Genomic DNA, 16,667 nt, shown 5'->3' on the forward strand with positions numbered 1-16,667 from the left:
TGGTGCAAATGGAGGAGTCCTGTACCTACGAAGCACTATGCATATGTACTGTAACTGGAATGTTTTTCAAAGCAGAAAGAAATGAAAATTCCCCTTACAAAAACTGTATTAGCATTCACTTATCCACAAAGTGTCGGACTGTCACTAACAGAAAGTAGATTACTTCCTTCTAATACTGAGCTTTCCTTGGGTGGTGATATGGTAGAAAATAATACAGTCCCTATTAAGCAAGATTACTCAAAATCTTCTGGTCCATCTATATTATTATATATATTGCCATCCACTGATACAGAGAAAGAAATCATCAGTTCTTAAACCTGGCATTCAGTACTTCAGATTCACAGTGTATCAGTAATTCATTCTCCTGTTATACTTCCTGACTGTAGATCCAGATGTATAAATGCTGGAACTTATAAAAAGAAATGTACAGCTGTGCAAAAACTTACCACAATAGCAGATGCCCTAATTATCACTGTTGCAGTATTCTTTACTATAGGGATATCCTGCCAAGGGCCGCCATACATCCGGCATCATACCAAAGTCTAAGCTCTTCCATGCACTATACGCCAGATGTATGTCCTACATCCAAAGTACAAGGTAAATAAGTGACATACGAACATAAAACCCTCAGAACTGAAATCCTCCAAGAATAAAAAAAGTACAGTTTTGTACCTACCATAAATGTAGATGTTCGAGGATCCACATTGCTGCAGTCCTTACTATAGGGTAGTCCGCTGTCCAGTCGGCCCGAATACCAGAGTATATGGCTGACGTCGGTCAGGGCGCATTAGACTGACGTCAGTACGTCAGGGTACTAATGCGCATGACCGACGTCATATCCTCAGTCTTTTCTTGCCCCAGATGTCAGAAGACCCTAAAAAGACAAGGCCCAAAATACCTGCACCAAAAATATGTACAATATATACAGAAATATATACAAAAATATCAACATATAACCTCACCTACACAACCACCCCTAAACACAGAGGGAAGGAGGGAGGAATTGGACTGCAGCAATGTGGATCCTCGAACATCTACATTTATGGTAGGTACAAAACTGTACTATGTTCTTCGTTCCACATTGCTGCAGTCCTTACTATTGGGTAGAATCCCAAAGCAGAGGTAAGGGAGGCTGGCAAATCATAAAGAAGCAGGAGCTGACAACATGCCTTGCAAAATAGCTGTGGCAAAACCAGCCCTAGACTTAGAGTAGAGAGGAAGGTGATAATGCTTAGAGAAAGTATGCACTGAACTCCATGTAGCTGCCTCCAAAATATCCTTAGTTACCACCACCCTTAGAAATGCTGTTGAAGTGGCAGTAGCCCTAGTGGAATGAGGCCTAATCCCAGCTGGAATCTCCTTGCCATGATGGGAATAACAAAATGAAATGCAAAACCCAATCCACTTAGAAATAGTTTGCTTAGACACAGGCTTGCCCTGAGAACTCAAAGCAAAAGAAACAAACAACTGCTGAGACTGCCTGAAGTCCTTAGTCCTGCTTAAATAATAACGCAACTGCCTATGTACATCTAAAGTGTGCAAAATCTTTTCCCCTTTATTTTGGGGATCTGCATAGAAAGTGGGCAAATGAATAGTTTGGTTTAAAGCCACACTAGAAACCACCTTAGGCATAAAGGAAGGATTAGTACGTAAAGATACCCTATCCTTATGGAAAATCAGAAAGGGCTCTACTGCCATAAGGGCCTGCAACTCAGAAACCCTTCTTGCAGAAGTAATAGCCAACAAAAAAGCAGTCTTCCATGACAAATATTTCAAATCAGCAGTACCCTTGAGGCTCAAAAGGTTGTAGAGTAAGTTTTTCCAACACAAAATTGAGATCCCAAGCAGGAGTAGGAGCTCTACGTGGTGGTCTTATATTCTTTGCCCCTCTGAGAAACTGCTTGAACAAAGGATGCGAAAACAATGGTGGGTCACAATCATAGTGAGCTGAAATTGCTGCAGCATGAATTTTAATGGAAGAGAAGGACAAACCTTTGTCCAATAACTCAGTAAGATATTGAAGAGCCACACTCAAATTAGGCTCAGAAATCTCCAAATTCTTTGCTGTACTCCAAAATAAAAATCTCTTCCATTTTTCTGCGTACACTTTCCTTGTACTAGGTCTTCTAGCTTCCATAATCACATTTAAAACTTGTTGAGGAAGTTGAGACCGGCTGTCTCTCAAAACAGAATATGCCATGCTGTTAGATGAAGAGAGCGAAGCTTGACATTGAGCAGGTGGCCTTCTCTCTGAGACAACAGGTGCGGAATCAAGGGTAAAGGCCATGGAGGCTTCTTTACTAGACTCCTCAGTAATGGGTACCAGTGCTGCCGAGGCCAATCTGGAGCTATTAAAATCATCCTTGGCTTGTCTTGTCTGACCTTTAGAAGCACCTTTGGAAGATGAGGAAGAGGTGGAAACGCATACACATGAAGATTTTCCCAACTGAAAGAGAGAGCATCCACTTTCCAAGCTGTGTGATGTAACCTCTTTGTGCAAAACTTTGGCAGCTGGTGGTTAAGTGGAGAAGCGAACAGATCTATGTCTGGAGTTCCCCAGGACACTGTCAACCTTTGAAATACATGAAGATCCAGTTTCCACTCGTGGGGATCCATGATTTGTCTGCTTAACACATCTGCTAAGGAGTTCTGTGCTCCCGGCAGAAACCTTGCCTGAAGAGTTAGTTGCAAGCTGAGCGCAGTCTCCCATAAAATCATTGCTTGCCTGCACAATGGGTAAGAATGTGTTCCCCCTTGTTTGTTGATGTACCACATGACAGTTGTGTTGTCTGTTAGAATCAACACCTGCCCTGGAAGATTTAACTCCTTGAAAGCCATTAATGCAAACTGGACTGCTAACATCTCCTTCATGTTGATATGTAGATGCTGTAGTCTGGCAGGCCACTTGTCTTGTATCCACTTTCCATTTAGATGAGCTCCCCAAGCAATGTCCGAGGCATCTGTCGTTAAAATCTGACTCGCCTCTGGCCGGGTCACAGAGAGTCCCTTGTTTAGGTGACATTCCTGAGCCCACCACAAAAATTCTTTTTGAAGGCAAGGTATTATTTGAATGACAGTGTCCAAATCCTGGCAGTGCTGTGTCCATACATTTTGAGATACCATTGTAGCTTCCTCATATGCAGTTTGGCATTGGGAAGCACCAGAATACAAGATGCCATGAACCCTAATGCTTGAAGGACTGTCCTTGCAGTCAGCACGGACTGATGAGATAGTTGATGGAAGTAATGTGATAGACTCTTTTGTTTGTCCGGGGTTAAAAAGGCCATCTGGGCTGCTGTATTCAGTCTCACACCCAGAAAGCACATGTCTTGAGAGGGTACTAGACTGGACTTTATTTCGTTCACAGAATACCCTAGGCATCTTAGCACTGCTATAACATATTCCAGATGCTGTAGAAGGTCTTCCTTTTCTTGAGCCAGAATCAGGCAGTCGTCCAAGTAAGGATAGATTTGAATTCCTTGTAGCCTGAAGTAAGCTATCACTGGAGCCAGAACCTTTGTGAATACTCTGGGCGCAGTAGATAAGCCAAAGGGCAATGCAGAGAACTGATAATGAGAATTTCCAGCTCGAAACCGCAGATACTTCCTGCAACTTAGCCTTATAGGCACATGAAGATAAGCCTCCTTGAGATCTAAAGTTACCATCCAGTGATCTTTGCCCAGCAGAGGTAAAAGCTGTTGTAACGTCAACATCTTGAACTTTGGAATGTCCAGATAAGTGTTGAGGAGAGATAAATCCAAAATTGGTCTCCACGTGTTCCCCTTCTTTGGTACTAGGAACAGGCGAGAATAAAATCCTAGGCCCCTTTCTGATACAGGGACTGGCTGAATGGCCCCCATCTGGAGTAACTGAGAAATTTGCTTGTGAGCCTCTTTTCTTTGTGGAGGAGGAACGTCTGGCATGCCTTTGAAAGGGGGCAATGTATGGAAATAAAACCTGTAACCGTGGTGAATGATATCCAACACCCATCTGTCTTGAGTAATTAAATCCCAATTTTCTTTGAAAAGAGACAGTCTTCCTCCCAAAGGAGCTGCCAGGCGAGAATCTTCTGGCAGCTGAAAAGGCAGGTCATTGGGTCTGTTTACGAAAGGACTGACCCCTGCCCTCACCAGAAGTCTGAGCAGGTGAACTCCCTGTTCTAGGCCTAAAAGAACCTTGAGCTCTGCCCCTACCACGTCTAGACCTACCCCTAGACTGGGAGTCATAAGCAGGATATGTCCACCCCTTAGCAGGCCAATTTCTACTAAACTTCGGTGGCTGCACCTGCAAAAAATCTTTAACAGTTTGCATAGACTTAGCTTTGTCCTCCATTTTCTTTAAAACTGCTTCCACAGGCGAACCAAACAACACATCAGACTGTAAAGGAGCATCCAAAATCCTTGTCTTAACATGCTCAGCTAAATTCTGATCCCTCAACCAGGCATGCCTGCGAAGAACAGAACTAGTAGCAGCCACCCTCGAAGAGGCCTGTACAGCATCAAAACCACATTGCAAAGAATGCTTACCTACTTGTTCAGACACATGAACTAAATCCAGCAACTCTTTACACTCAATACCTTCCGCTAAAGCATCCACCTTAGATTTCAATTGTGAAAGGAGATAATTTTGATATTTTAGCATGTGAAACTGACAATTCAACGCTCTCATGGCTAGAGTGGAAGAAGTATACACTTTCTTTCCCCACCTATCCAAAGCCCTTGCCTCTTTATCAGTGGGAACAGGATTTCTAACCACAGAGGCCTTAACACCTTTAGGCCCCTGAGAAACAGTTTCTGGATCCGCCCTAGGACTCTTAAACAAATACTTATGAGCTTCGGGCACCCTATAGTACCTATCAGGTTTAACAGGAGCAGGAGGCAAAGAGTCAGGGTTCAGGGAAGCCTCTGCAAAACATCTTCCACCACATTCAACACAGGAGGTATAGCTAAGGGCCTATGTTGGGGTAAAAATAAGAATTCCCTAAGCCTTTTCCTGGAATCAGAGTAATCTTGGCCTTCCCATTTAAAGTGTTCTCTCATGGAATGCAGAGTCTCTGAAAATGAGAAATCCTCAGGAGGAGAAGCTGTAGGAGTGGAATCATCCACATCAGAATCAGAATAAGGTGGAAACTCCTGCAAATCTTCCGCAGAAGACTCTGAAGCCTCTGAATACTGTTCCAAACACTCAAACTCAGGTTCCACCCTAGGCCTCTTATCAGGAGGGGGCATAGAACCTCTAATCATAGTAATCAAATCTTCTGCCATTTTAAGCATATGTTTCTTAGGCACAGAACCTGAAGTGCTAGGAGAAGCCCCACTAAAGCTAAACTTGGCCTACCTCTCAAAGAAGTTTTGGCAACAGAAGGAGAGGCTCTAACTACCTTGGGAAGAGAGGGAAGAACAGTTACCTGAGAAGCCCCCTCAGCCTGGCCTACCTCCTGAGAAGGCACATCCTGTAACAGTAAAGTCTCTGCCTGAGACTCCAAAGAAACTCCTGGCAATACCTCTGGCTCCACTGAGCCTTCTAAACAACCCCCGTCCGGGACTGCCGGCTAATCAACCCTAGGCTTCGCTGTTTTGTCCTTGCGCTTCTTGGTCGAAGCGGGCGGAGCATCCGACGGCATTTTATAATTGCAACGCTTCCCAAACACTAACCTGGCACAGTCTAACCTCCTCTTAATAGTGCGTTTGTTAAACCTAGCACAAGAGCGGCATCCAACAACGTCGTGCTCAGGCCCTAAACAAGGTATACACAAGGTATGGTAATCCCTATGAGGTATCTGTTTCCCACAAGAAATACAGTTATTCACTTTTTCTGACATCCGGTTAAATACTGAAGCAAGAAAAAACCAAAATGTTCCACAACGGGGTACTTAGCCAACTCTGATTCGGTCTGAAACTCCGGTTTCGGAAATATTTCAGAACGCCAACCTGCACTCGCAAAACTGCTTCTGCATCGGACCATGCGGCAAAAAAGACTGGGGATATGACGTCGGTCATGCGCATTAGTACCCTGACGTACTGACGTCAGTCTAATGCGCCCTGACCGACGTCAGCCATATACTCTGGTATTCGGGCCGACTGGACAGCGGACTACCCTATAGTAAGGACTGCAGCAATGTGGAACGAAGAACATCTGCAGCAACTGCAAGTGAGAGAGTTTTTGTTTTCAAAACTGCATTATGCATATGCTATACAGCAATCTCTTCTCCTACCTCAAATTAGAAATAATCACACACTTTTTCCTGTTTGGAAAAAGAGCATCTTGCCCACCTAAGAGAAGAATGTTGACACCAATGTTTTTTAAATTTTCAGTACTTCTCCCTATACCTTCTTATCCCATTTCTCATTCTCATAACCCTCGCTCTGCTCTTCCTGTCCCTGTTTACAACCACGCCTCCTCATGATCACACTCACCTGTTAAATCACTAGTTATACCACAATCAAATTTACAGACTTCTTCCATGCTCACTTGTTTCTTGACTGACTTGGCACATTAAGCCTTCTTTCTGAAAAACTCGCCTCCTGTTCCTATATGACTACATGATAGTGACACTATGCTTTATTTTCCATACATTTAATGTAAAGTAGTATCTGGACCACCTTTAGTATGCTCAAGGAGAAAAAGTGATAAATAAATTTAAAACATACAGTGCAAGGTAATAATGTATGAACCTCACTATAATAGCCTTATTACAGTGAGGTTCATATATACTAACTTCATTAAAACAAGCTAAAACAGTATCTGACACCAACAAACATCACTGCAAAGGTAAAAGAATTAATAAAAGACATTCTGCCAAAATCAGTGGACTCTGGTGAGGGATAGAATCCGAACAGTATTAATACAGTGCCCTTCATCAGTTCTTCTCTGAGTAACGCATAATACTGATTACTCTTGTGCTTCAGAGACCAAAGACGGTGCTTTCCAATGACTCCGCTCACTCACTGCCTTACCTGGAGCAAACGACAATGTGACAAAAGCCCAAATGCCACAAAGAAGTACAATCACATCACTGCTCATAACTTCAGACTGCTGTGTGTCCTTGAAATCGATCTTATGAACACAAACTGGTTATGATCAGTGACCTCATTGTAATTATCAATATTTTCATCTGATGTAAAAGTTAATACGCCCAAAACCTAACTACTCACATGTGATTTATTAGCATTGCTCTTACTTACATGCTTTTCAAACAATGTATATTAATATATATTTACAGCTTCCAATTTTAAGATAAATCAACTGAAATTACATATACAACTCCAGATATGCACAGCACATACATACAGATCGATGGAAATATACAGATATATATCTATTTTTAAGCAAGAACCATAGTGGGCTAAGGTCAGTGGGAATGAAGGGACCATTCATATTTTCAATCACTTACACCTACTTTATGCTATTTGGCAATGGAAGGAAGCTGTGACCAATACCATCATTAATGCCATAAGGCAGAAAACCAGTTCTGGAATGGACACCAGTCCACTGCAGGACACACACACACACACACACACACACACACACACACACACACACACACACACACACACACATGGATGTTGCATGCACATTTTTACAGGCTTGCCAATTCATCTATATGCGTGTCTTTGTGATAAGGGAGAAACCCCTAGAGCCAAAAAACATGTAGACAAAAGTTGGAAATGCGAACTCTGCAGAGACATATTCCCAGTAGAAAACCAAACTGGAGAACAAAAGCACTGCCAGGTATCAGTGTCGACTGCTTTATCGCTGTGTCACAGCATAGCGGAACCAAAATACAGGAAACCATGGTCCCTCTTCAGGACAATGGGTATCCTATTCTGCACATTCCTTGATTTCCTTATTCTGCCACTAACAAATCGGACAAGCTATACAGCTTAACACAAGAAGGGCTACTGTATCCTTCATTGATAAAAACTATAGTGTTATATTAAACATGAAGCATCATGGTCATGTAAACTAAACGGAAAAAAGAAATGAAACAGGATAGGAAGGAACATGGCAAACATCTGATACCAAACAGAAATAATGAACAGTTTTGCCAGCCAAATGACAAATTCTAAAGTGTTGTTGGCTTCAAGTACAAGTTATAAAGTCCAACAAGTAATAAAAATGGTCAGGAGCAAACTGAAAAATGAAATAAGTAGCAAATTAGTAACAAAACGCAGCAGATTCAGTATTTGGCAGAAACACTTTTAATAAAGTAAAACAAAACCTAAACAAGGATGAGTGCTTTCGCAACAATGTTGCTTCTTCAAATCTAGTGTTTAAAATAAAACACAGCATTTATATACAGACCAATCAAAGACACTAAATAAAATCAATCAATGTTAAAAGCTAATCAGTGTTTTAAAGCCCTGGATCTCAGGAATGGTTTCAAGGGGGGAATGCCCATTCAATCCCTTGCCTCTGTTAGCAGCAAGTGTATGTATCCATTTTATCTCAAGACCTTCAATACAAGTCTTAACATCACCACCTCTTTTAGACAGCCTTCCCAGCTCTATAACCATGAATTTAAACGTGTGTGTGTGTCCCCTTCACTCAACTTATTTTAAACCCTAGATCTGAAGAAAACGCTCATCCATGTTTTTGCTTTGTTTTACTTTATTAAAAGTATTTCCACCAAATACTGAATCTGCCATGTTTTGTTACTTATCTACAAGTTACAAAGTACAATGCAGTACACAGAGAGAAAAAATGTCAGAAGCAGTATAACAACCTAGAGAGACAATGGATTCAAAGACTGGCATGTATCTGCTTGCTTTTATTTATTTTATTTTACTTTATTATGACACATATTTGAATAGTTCTACTGTTCTCTGTCCCAGTTGTCTCTGGGGCAGACAGATGAAATTTTTTTCATGCAAACTTAGAAACCACATAGAAGCAAACCTGTGTGTGTGTTAAGTGAATCGTAAGTTGCTCATTTCAAAAAACGTGTAACAAAATCTAATTTCTTATCATTAAGTAAATTGTACCAGAAATTGAAAACATACCTCCATGATCATAAAGTTCATCCCGTATCTCTCTGCCTATCTGTGCAGGAGTGATGTACTCTTTGCCATCCAACGTGTACACAACATCCAGCTGTTTCTGTGCAATTAGTTTTGTCACAATCTCTATGCAGTTACGTTCTGACAGTCTGTTTAAAGGAAAAGCAAATGCAAAATTGGAAAAATGTTTAACTTTTAACTACCATCTAGGAAAAGATACAGTACTAGTGCTATAAACGCAAAGAGCCCAACGAGGACACCAGAGTAATTATATTACCATTTCAAACTGTTTAAGTCATTTTTCCCCTCTAGATCCAAAGATGTCTCAATTCCCCTTTACTCTTCTCTCATCAGATTCATTACTAAATATAATGCCCCCTTTGGCATGCACGTACCTAAACATATCATTTAACTTGACAGACATCAGATTGCTAAATTTCCACAGTTACCCAGACGCATTGGCAGCCTATCTTTGTATTTGGTATGTTACAGAATCCTCCATGATGATACTTGTATAAACTTTTGAGCTATGAAAAGTCTGACCCTGCTTTGACCACTAAAATGATGTCCTTCTATATCACTGTTTCTGTTACAGTACTCTACATAGAAGGGATCTCTGGCCCAAGACAGCCTGATGCTCAACCAGTATACAAAAGCCAAATGATCTTTTATGCACAGTCCGTCATACTTATGCTCCTTGCACAGAATGTAGTGCATTGAAATGACATACAGATGCAAGTGCACAGAACTTCTTTGCCACTAGTTCAAACGTCATTATTGCTAGTTGGTCTGAACGCCTTCTTTCTATCTCTTCTTCCTCTGACTGCCATGCCAGTGAGGGAGTTTCTTTGGGCCCTGGGATTCATGGGCTCTTCTATTCCAATGCTCCCAGACTGCATATGCAAAAGCTTTAATGGTAGCTTAAGTCAGTTTGGCTGCAGCACTGTCACCCTCTAAATTTCAGTCTATCTCTCCATCCCTGTCTAAAGAAGGAGTTTGAGTGGTGGATTCAACAGTTTGCTCTCAACCCAGACCTGCCCTTTCAGCCTCCAGACCCTTCTCAAGAACTGTTTACCGATGCCTCAGAAATGGGGTGGGGGGCTTCTTTTGGTTGCCTGAAAGTTCAGGATCTCTGTCCCCCCATCAGAAATCAGACCATATCAATAACAAAGAGATGAGAGCTCTGATTCTGACCCTTTAAGCTTTTCACCCATGTTCTTTCCAGACCCCTTGAAGGTGTACACAGACAAAATGACAGTAATATGGTATGTCAACAAGCAGGGAGGTACAAAACCTTACCTCCTCTGTGGGATGGCTCTTCAGGCTTAGGAGGTGGCTCTCAGCTACTAGTTAACTCTTTAGGCAGTATGCATTCCTTCAGAGTACAATACAGTGGCAGACACTTTGAGCAAGCCAAAAAAACAGTCTCATGAACAGATGCTTCACAGAGATGTGTTTCGGGGCATTGTCCATCAGCGGAGTATTCGTCGGGTAGATCTTTTTGATTCCCCTCTGAACAGGCAGCTTCCTCTCATCAGTTCCAGAGTGCCATGCCATCTGGTGTGAAAAGATGGATGCCCCTTCTTTTCCTTGGAAGGGGATGTTTCCTTAAGCTTTTCCTCCTCTTCAGGCACCTCTTTTGTGAGGATATGCTCAGGGTTTTACAGGAGGCAAGGAAACCGTGAACCATAAAATCTTACATGTCCAAATGGAAAATATTTTCTGTCTGGTGCCATGCTCTTAACCAGGACCCATTTTCAGTGGGGGGGTCCCCCTCTGGTAGTCTCTTATTTGAGTGAGTTTTCCAGTCTGGCAAGGCATAGTCTTCTGTGAAGGCACATCTGTCATCCATTTCTGCTTGTCTGCCCTTGAATCCTACTTAGGCTTCTCGTTTTGATACCAATTTCTTAAAGGCATCCTGCATATTAGGCCTCCAAGGAAAGCTATTCCTCCTCCTTGGAACCTTAATTTTGTTTTGGAAAAATTGACTCAGGATCCTTTTGAGCCTGCAGATTCTGCTTCTTTGCAACATTTTACCTGGAAGGTGATTTTGTTGCTGACTCTTACTTCTGCCTAGAGGATTTCTGAGCTCCAGGCCCTTATGGCCATTCCTCCTTTTTTGTTTTTCACAGCGACAGGGTGTTCCTTTGTACTAATCTTTCTTTTATGCCCAAGGTAGTATTTTAATTGTCCTTGAATCAATTGGCACAACTCCCTTAATTTTTTCCTGTCTCCACAGTCTGCTAGCTAGTGAGAGGGTCTTGCATACCTTGGATGTGCACAGATAGCTCACATACTATGCAGATAAAACTAACACCATATCTCTAAAAGAGATATCAGATAACAAGTTTCAGCTTTTTGTTTCCTTTCATCCCAGGATATTGAGTTTGGCTATTTCTAAGAAAACCATCTCTTCCTAGATATGCAAGGCCATTTCCTTTTGGTATACTTTTCATGGCAAATCTCTGTCTGCTTCTGTAAAAGCTCATTCCACTAGGGCTGTTCCCTCTTCTGGTGCCTTCTTCAATGGTTTGGACACCAATTCCATCCTTGAAGCTGCTACTTGGTCTTTAGTGCATGCCTGTTACTAAACATTATAAGTTGAATATGGTTTCTAGGGCCAGAGAAGGCTTCACTGAAACCATTTTATATGGGATTGTTGAGGGCTCTTCTCAATCTTCCACCTCCCATTCCATTTCTTGTGCTTTTTTACACTTTCTTCTATTTAGAATACTGCAACAGTGATATAGAAGAACATAGTGCAGTTGTGTAAGATCTTACCATAACTGTAGAGGTCCTTCTCTCCACTGTTACAGTATTCACTCCCTCCCTCCAATCCCTCTTCTTCATTCTGTTTTTTGTTTTAGGTTCCCTTCTGGCTGAGGGTTTCTTCTTTTTCTTCTGCAGTTTTCCTTCTGGATGTGAGTGGGCTCCTTTATCCAATGGAGGCCGTTCTCTTCTGGGGCAATTCAGTTGCATCTGTACATCCCTTTTATGCCCTACATTCTGTGCAAGGAACACAAGTGTGAGAGATCATTAGGCTTTTGTATACTGTCTGATTCTCAGGCTACCCTGGGTGGGAAATCCCTATTTAGAATAATGCAACAGTGAAGATAAGGACATCTACTGTTACGGTAATATTTTATACAACTGTGCTTTCCACAAATACCCAGTGAAAGGGCCTAAACCAAGTGAAAACATGAACAGGTCATGACACCAAAGATTATTTAGGGCTTTCAAAGCATTTATAATGGCATCATCTTTTTGCATTTACGTGCTTTTGTTTGTCTTGTTTGTTCCACAGACCCTGCACTTTTCCCATTTTGTACACAAGCTCCTCACACCAGGTCTGAAGCATCTATTGTGACAGACTGAAGAGGAAGCAGAAGGAAGAATGGAAGACCCGGTTTCTGAGAGAACTTGTCTACACACCACAGAACCTCCCTCCTTACAAATTTTAAAACCAGGATCTGAAAAACTAAAGAGTGCAGATGCCGAGTCCAGACTGATTCGAGGTTCCACTGAATTTTTCTCATGTAAAATCTGGCCAAGGAAATAACAAATCAGAGAAGCCATTTACCCCATAATCATGAGAAATTCTCTACCAGATACTGACTTTTTACTCAAAATCTCAGGAAGAACTGTTGGAACAGTTGTACTTTGTTTGGAGGAAGAAAAGCTCTTCCCAGAATAGTATCTAACAGACACCCCAGGATAACTATTCTGTGAGAAGAGACAAGAGAAGATTTCTGTAAGTGCACATGTAAACCCACACCAAGTGAACACTTGCTAAGGATTCCTGACAACAGGAAAAAAAAAAAGAGTTTGCAAATAAAAAAAAAATGTCCAAATATGGGAAATATGTGAATGCCTTGAAGTCTTCAATAAGCTATTACTGAAGCAAGTCACTTTGTAAATACCCTGGGAGTAGTAGATAGTCCAAAGTGTAGTAATGGTAAAAAATGAATGCACAAATCAAGACAGAGAGAAAGTACAGTTGTGTACACTTACCATAAATGTAGATGTTCGAGTGTATTCACTGTTGCAGTCATTACATTTGGGTTATCTGCTTGCAGGTAGCCCTCAGTCAGCCTGATTAACAAAGTCTTGGGTCCTGCGTCAGTTGCTGTCCCTTCTTCCATGACATCAGGTCGTCAGGGGTATAAAACATGCAGCCAAAACCATTACATCAGTTTTTCTTGCCCCAGATGTTAGGTGCCCCCCTAATGAGAAGCAAATAAATATAAAAGTACAATGATATACCTCCAACCAAAAAGCAAATACACCAAAAAGGCTTTTAAGCATAGTAAAGGAAAGTAGAGGTATAGCCAAAAGAAGTTAGGGGGCTGGAGGGAGGGTAACCAGGACTGCAACAGTGAATACACTCGAACATCTACATTTATGGTAAGGGTACACAACTGTATTATGTTCTTTGTGTTTCAGTGTTGCAGTCATTACATTTGGGTAGATTCCCTAAGCTATGGTTGGGAGGAGGAATTTAGATAGCATTAGGACCAGCTATAAGGCCCTGCAAGACTGCAGTGGCAAAGCCAGCTCTGGATTTAGAGAAAATTGGCAAATGATAATGCTTAGTGAAATTATATACAGAACTCCAGGTAGCAGCTTCTAGGATGTCCCTGGTAGGGATGCCTCTGAGAAAAGCTGTAGAGGTAAATGTAGCCCTGGTGGAGTGAGGTCTGATCCCCTGGGGGATAGGTTTTCCATGGTGTTTATAGCCGAAATGAATGCAATGGTCTATCCATTTAGAAATTATTTGCTTTGAAATAGCTTTCCCCTCTGCCCCTGCAGCAAATGCCACCAGCAGTTGTTCAGATTTCCTTTGAGGTTTAGTCCTGTCCAAGTAGAATCTAAATTGTCTGTCCACATCTAAGGAGTGCAGTATCCGTTCCCCTTTGTTCTGTGGATTTGGAAAGAAAGTTGGCAAATGAATGGACTGATTAAAAGCCACACTGGATACCACCTTGGGCATGAAGGATGGACTGGTTCTGAGGGGCACACTGTCCACATGAAAGATGATGAAAGGCTCTACTGCCATAAGGGCCTGTAATTCAGATACCCTTCTAGCTGAAGTGATTGCTAAAAGGAAAGAGGTTTTCCAAGAAATAAATTTTAAATCTGCAGTAGCAGCTGGCTCGAAAGGAGGTACAGTGAGTTTCTCCAAAACAAAGTTAAGGTCTCAGGCTGGGGTTGGAGCTCTCCTGGGTGGTCTCAAATTTTTGGCCCCTCTGAGGAACTGCTTGAGCAGTGGATGAGAGAAGAGGGGAGGTTCTGTGTTATAATGAGCTGAAATGGCCGAGGCGTGGATTTTAATGGAGGAAAAAGACAGGCCCTTGTGAAGCATCTCAGTTAAGTATTATAAAATCTGAGGTAAATTGGGTGCTGCTGTGCTCATCCCTTGAGATTGGTTCCAGGCACAGAATCTTTTCCATTTTTCAGCATAAGAGTTTCTAGTACTAGGCCTCCTTGCCTCTAGAAAAATATCCATCACAGGTTTACTGAGGGATGGTAAAGGAGAGATTATGTAATTAGCCAGGCTGCAAGGTTCAGTGTTAGAAGCAGAGGGTGCAGAATCTGGTTCTCCTGCTGAGACAACAGGGAAGGCATTTGAGGCAGGTGTCATGGGAATAACCATGACACACTGAGCAGGAGGGGGTACCAATGTTGGCGTGGCCAGTCTGGAGCAATCAAAATCATCCTTGGTTTGTCCTGTTTGATTTTTAGTAGTACTTTGGAGAGCAGAGGCAGAGGGGGGGAAGGCATAGACTGATAGGCTTTTCCAGCTGAAGGACAGAGCATCCACTTTCCAGACTTGTTTGTGGGGAGTCCCTGTGCAAAATTTGTCCAATTGGTAGCTCTGGGGAGAGACAAACAGGTCGATATCTGGGCTCCCCCATTTGCTTGTCAACATGTTGAAAATCCTTGGTTCCAGTTTCCACTCATGTGGGTCCATGAGGTTTCTGCTTAGTCCGTCTGCCAGTGTATTTATTTTTCTGGCAGGAATTGAGCTTGTAGGTGCACTTGGTAGCTCAAGGCTGTGTTCCACAAAACCATGGTTAGTCTGCACAGGGGGTAAGAATGTGCACCCCCTGCTTGTTTATGTACCACATAACAGTGATGTTGTCCGTCTTTACCATTAGTTGTCCTGGAAGAATGTGGTCCTTGAAGACTGTCAAAGCATTCTGTACAGCTAACATTTCTTTTTGATTGATATGCAGGTGCATTTGACTTGGGTTCCATTTGCCCTGAATGCACTTCCTTGCCATGCGAGCCCCCCATGCATAGTCTGATGCATCTGTTGTTAGGGTTTGGGCGGTAGGGGGTGGTGTGAAAGGTAGTCCCTTGTTTTGGTGGCAGGCCTCTGCCCACCAAAGGAACTCTAGGTGTAGGCAAGGTATGATAGGAATCATTGTTTCTAGATCATGAAAATGTTAACACCATAGGCTTTTTAGATACCACTGTAGTTTCCTCATATGCAGCCTTGCATATGGAATTAGAAGAATGCAGGAGGCCATGAATCTCAAGGCTTGCAGTATTTGTCTTGCAGATAGCAGGGTTTTTATGGCCACTTGTTTGAAGTAGGTTGTCAAATGAATTTGTTTCTCTGGCGTGAGGTAAACCATCTGGGAAGTTGTATTCAAGCTTGCTCACAGGAATATAATTTGTTGACAGGGTACCAGGTGTGATTTCTTTTCGTTTATGGTGTACCCCAGACAAGTTAGAACCCTTTGTACAAAGGCCAGAGGATTCAAAAGTATGTCCTGGCTTTCTACCTGAATTAGACAATCGTCCAGGTATGGGTATATTTGAATATTTATTTGCCTGCAAAATGCAATAACTGGAGCTTGGCACTTTGTGAATACCCTGGGCGCAGTAGATAAGCCAAAAGGCAGTGCAGAGAACTGATAGTGCATGAAGCCTGCTTTGAAGCGTAGGTATCTTCTGCAAGATTCCCTGATTGGGATGTGCAGGTATGCTTCTTTTAAATCTAGTGCTGCCAACCAGGCATCTTTTCCTAGCATAGGAAGTAATTGTTGAAGAGTCAACATCTTGAATTTTGGTGTTTAGAGTAGAGAGGTCCAGGATAGGACGCCATGAATTGTCGTTTCTGGGTACCAGGAAAAGTCTCATGTAGAAACCTTGTCCATTTTCCTCTTCTGGTACCAGTTGAATAGCCCCATGCTTAAAAGAGAAAGTACTTGTTTTTGGGCCTCTGCCCACTGATTTGGGAGTAGGTCCGGCCACCCGCTTGGTGTTGGCAACGTGTGAAAGAGAAATCTGTATCCCAGGGACACTGTATTTAAAACCCATTTGTCCTGCGTAATGAGTTAAACAACAACAAAAAAAGCCAGCACTCCAGTGTAGCCTCCAACAAAATGTATTTATTCCATCATTCCTCCATGGAAAAATGCCCCAGTGGGGTCATACCGGTTTTGGCAAAAGCCTTCTTCAGTGACCACACCATAAAAATGATACATGGAAGACACTAATTACACACAATAATTTATACCCAATGTTGCAGCGTCCTCTAATGGATAAAAAATATATTACATAACTATATTCCAAAAATCAACATGTAACAAAATAACTATATATGACAAAAATACAGTGAAAAATGTGTATATAATAAACTATTTGCAAACAGTTAAA

At 42.1% G+C, this 16,667-nt stretch overlaps 1 protein-coding gene across 2 annotated transcripts in view; it reads right to left on the reverse strand.

Moving 5' to 3' along the window:
• Positions 1-16,667, reverse strand: part of UFL1 (UFM1 specific ligase 1) — a 911,566-nt gene that overhangs the window by 783,407 nt on the left and 111,492 nt on the right. For both annotated transcript variants that reach the window (XM_044065765.1, XM_044065759.1), the window contains exon 2: positions 9,003-9,148. In XM_044065765.1, coding sequence (XP_043921700.1) covers positions 9,003-9,148 — 146 coding nt within the window. The remainder of the gene's footprint in view (positions 1-9,002; positions 9,149-16,667) is intronic.

Source organism: Protopterus annectens, chromosome 1.part0 (genome assembly GCF_019279795.1).
Source record: "Protopterus annectens isolate FY-2018-M chromosome 1.part0, PAN1.0, whole genome shotgun sequence".
Classification (NCBI taxonomy): domain Eukaryota; kingdom Metazoa; phylum Chordata; order Ceratodontiformes; family Protopteridae; genus Protopterus; species Protopterus annectens.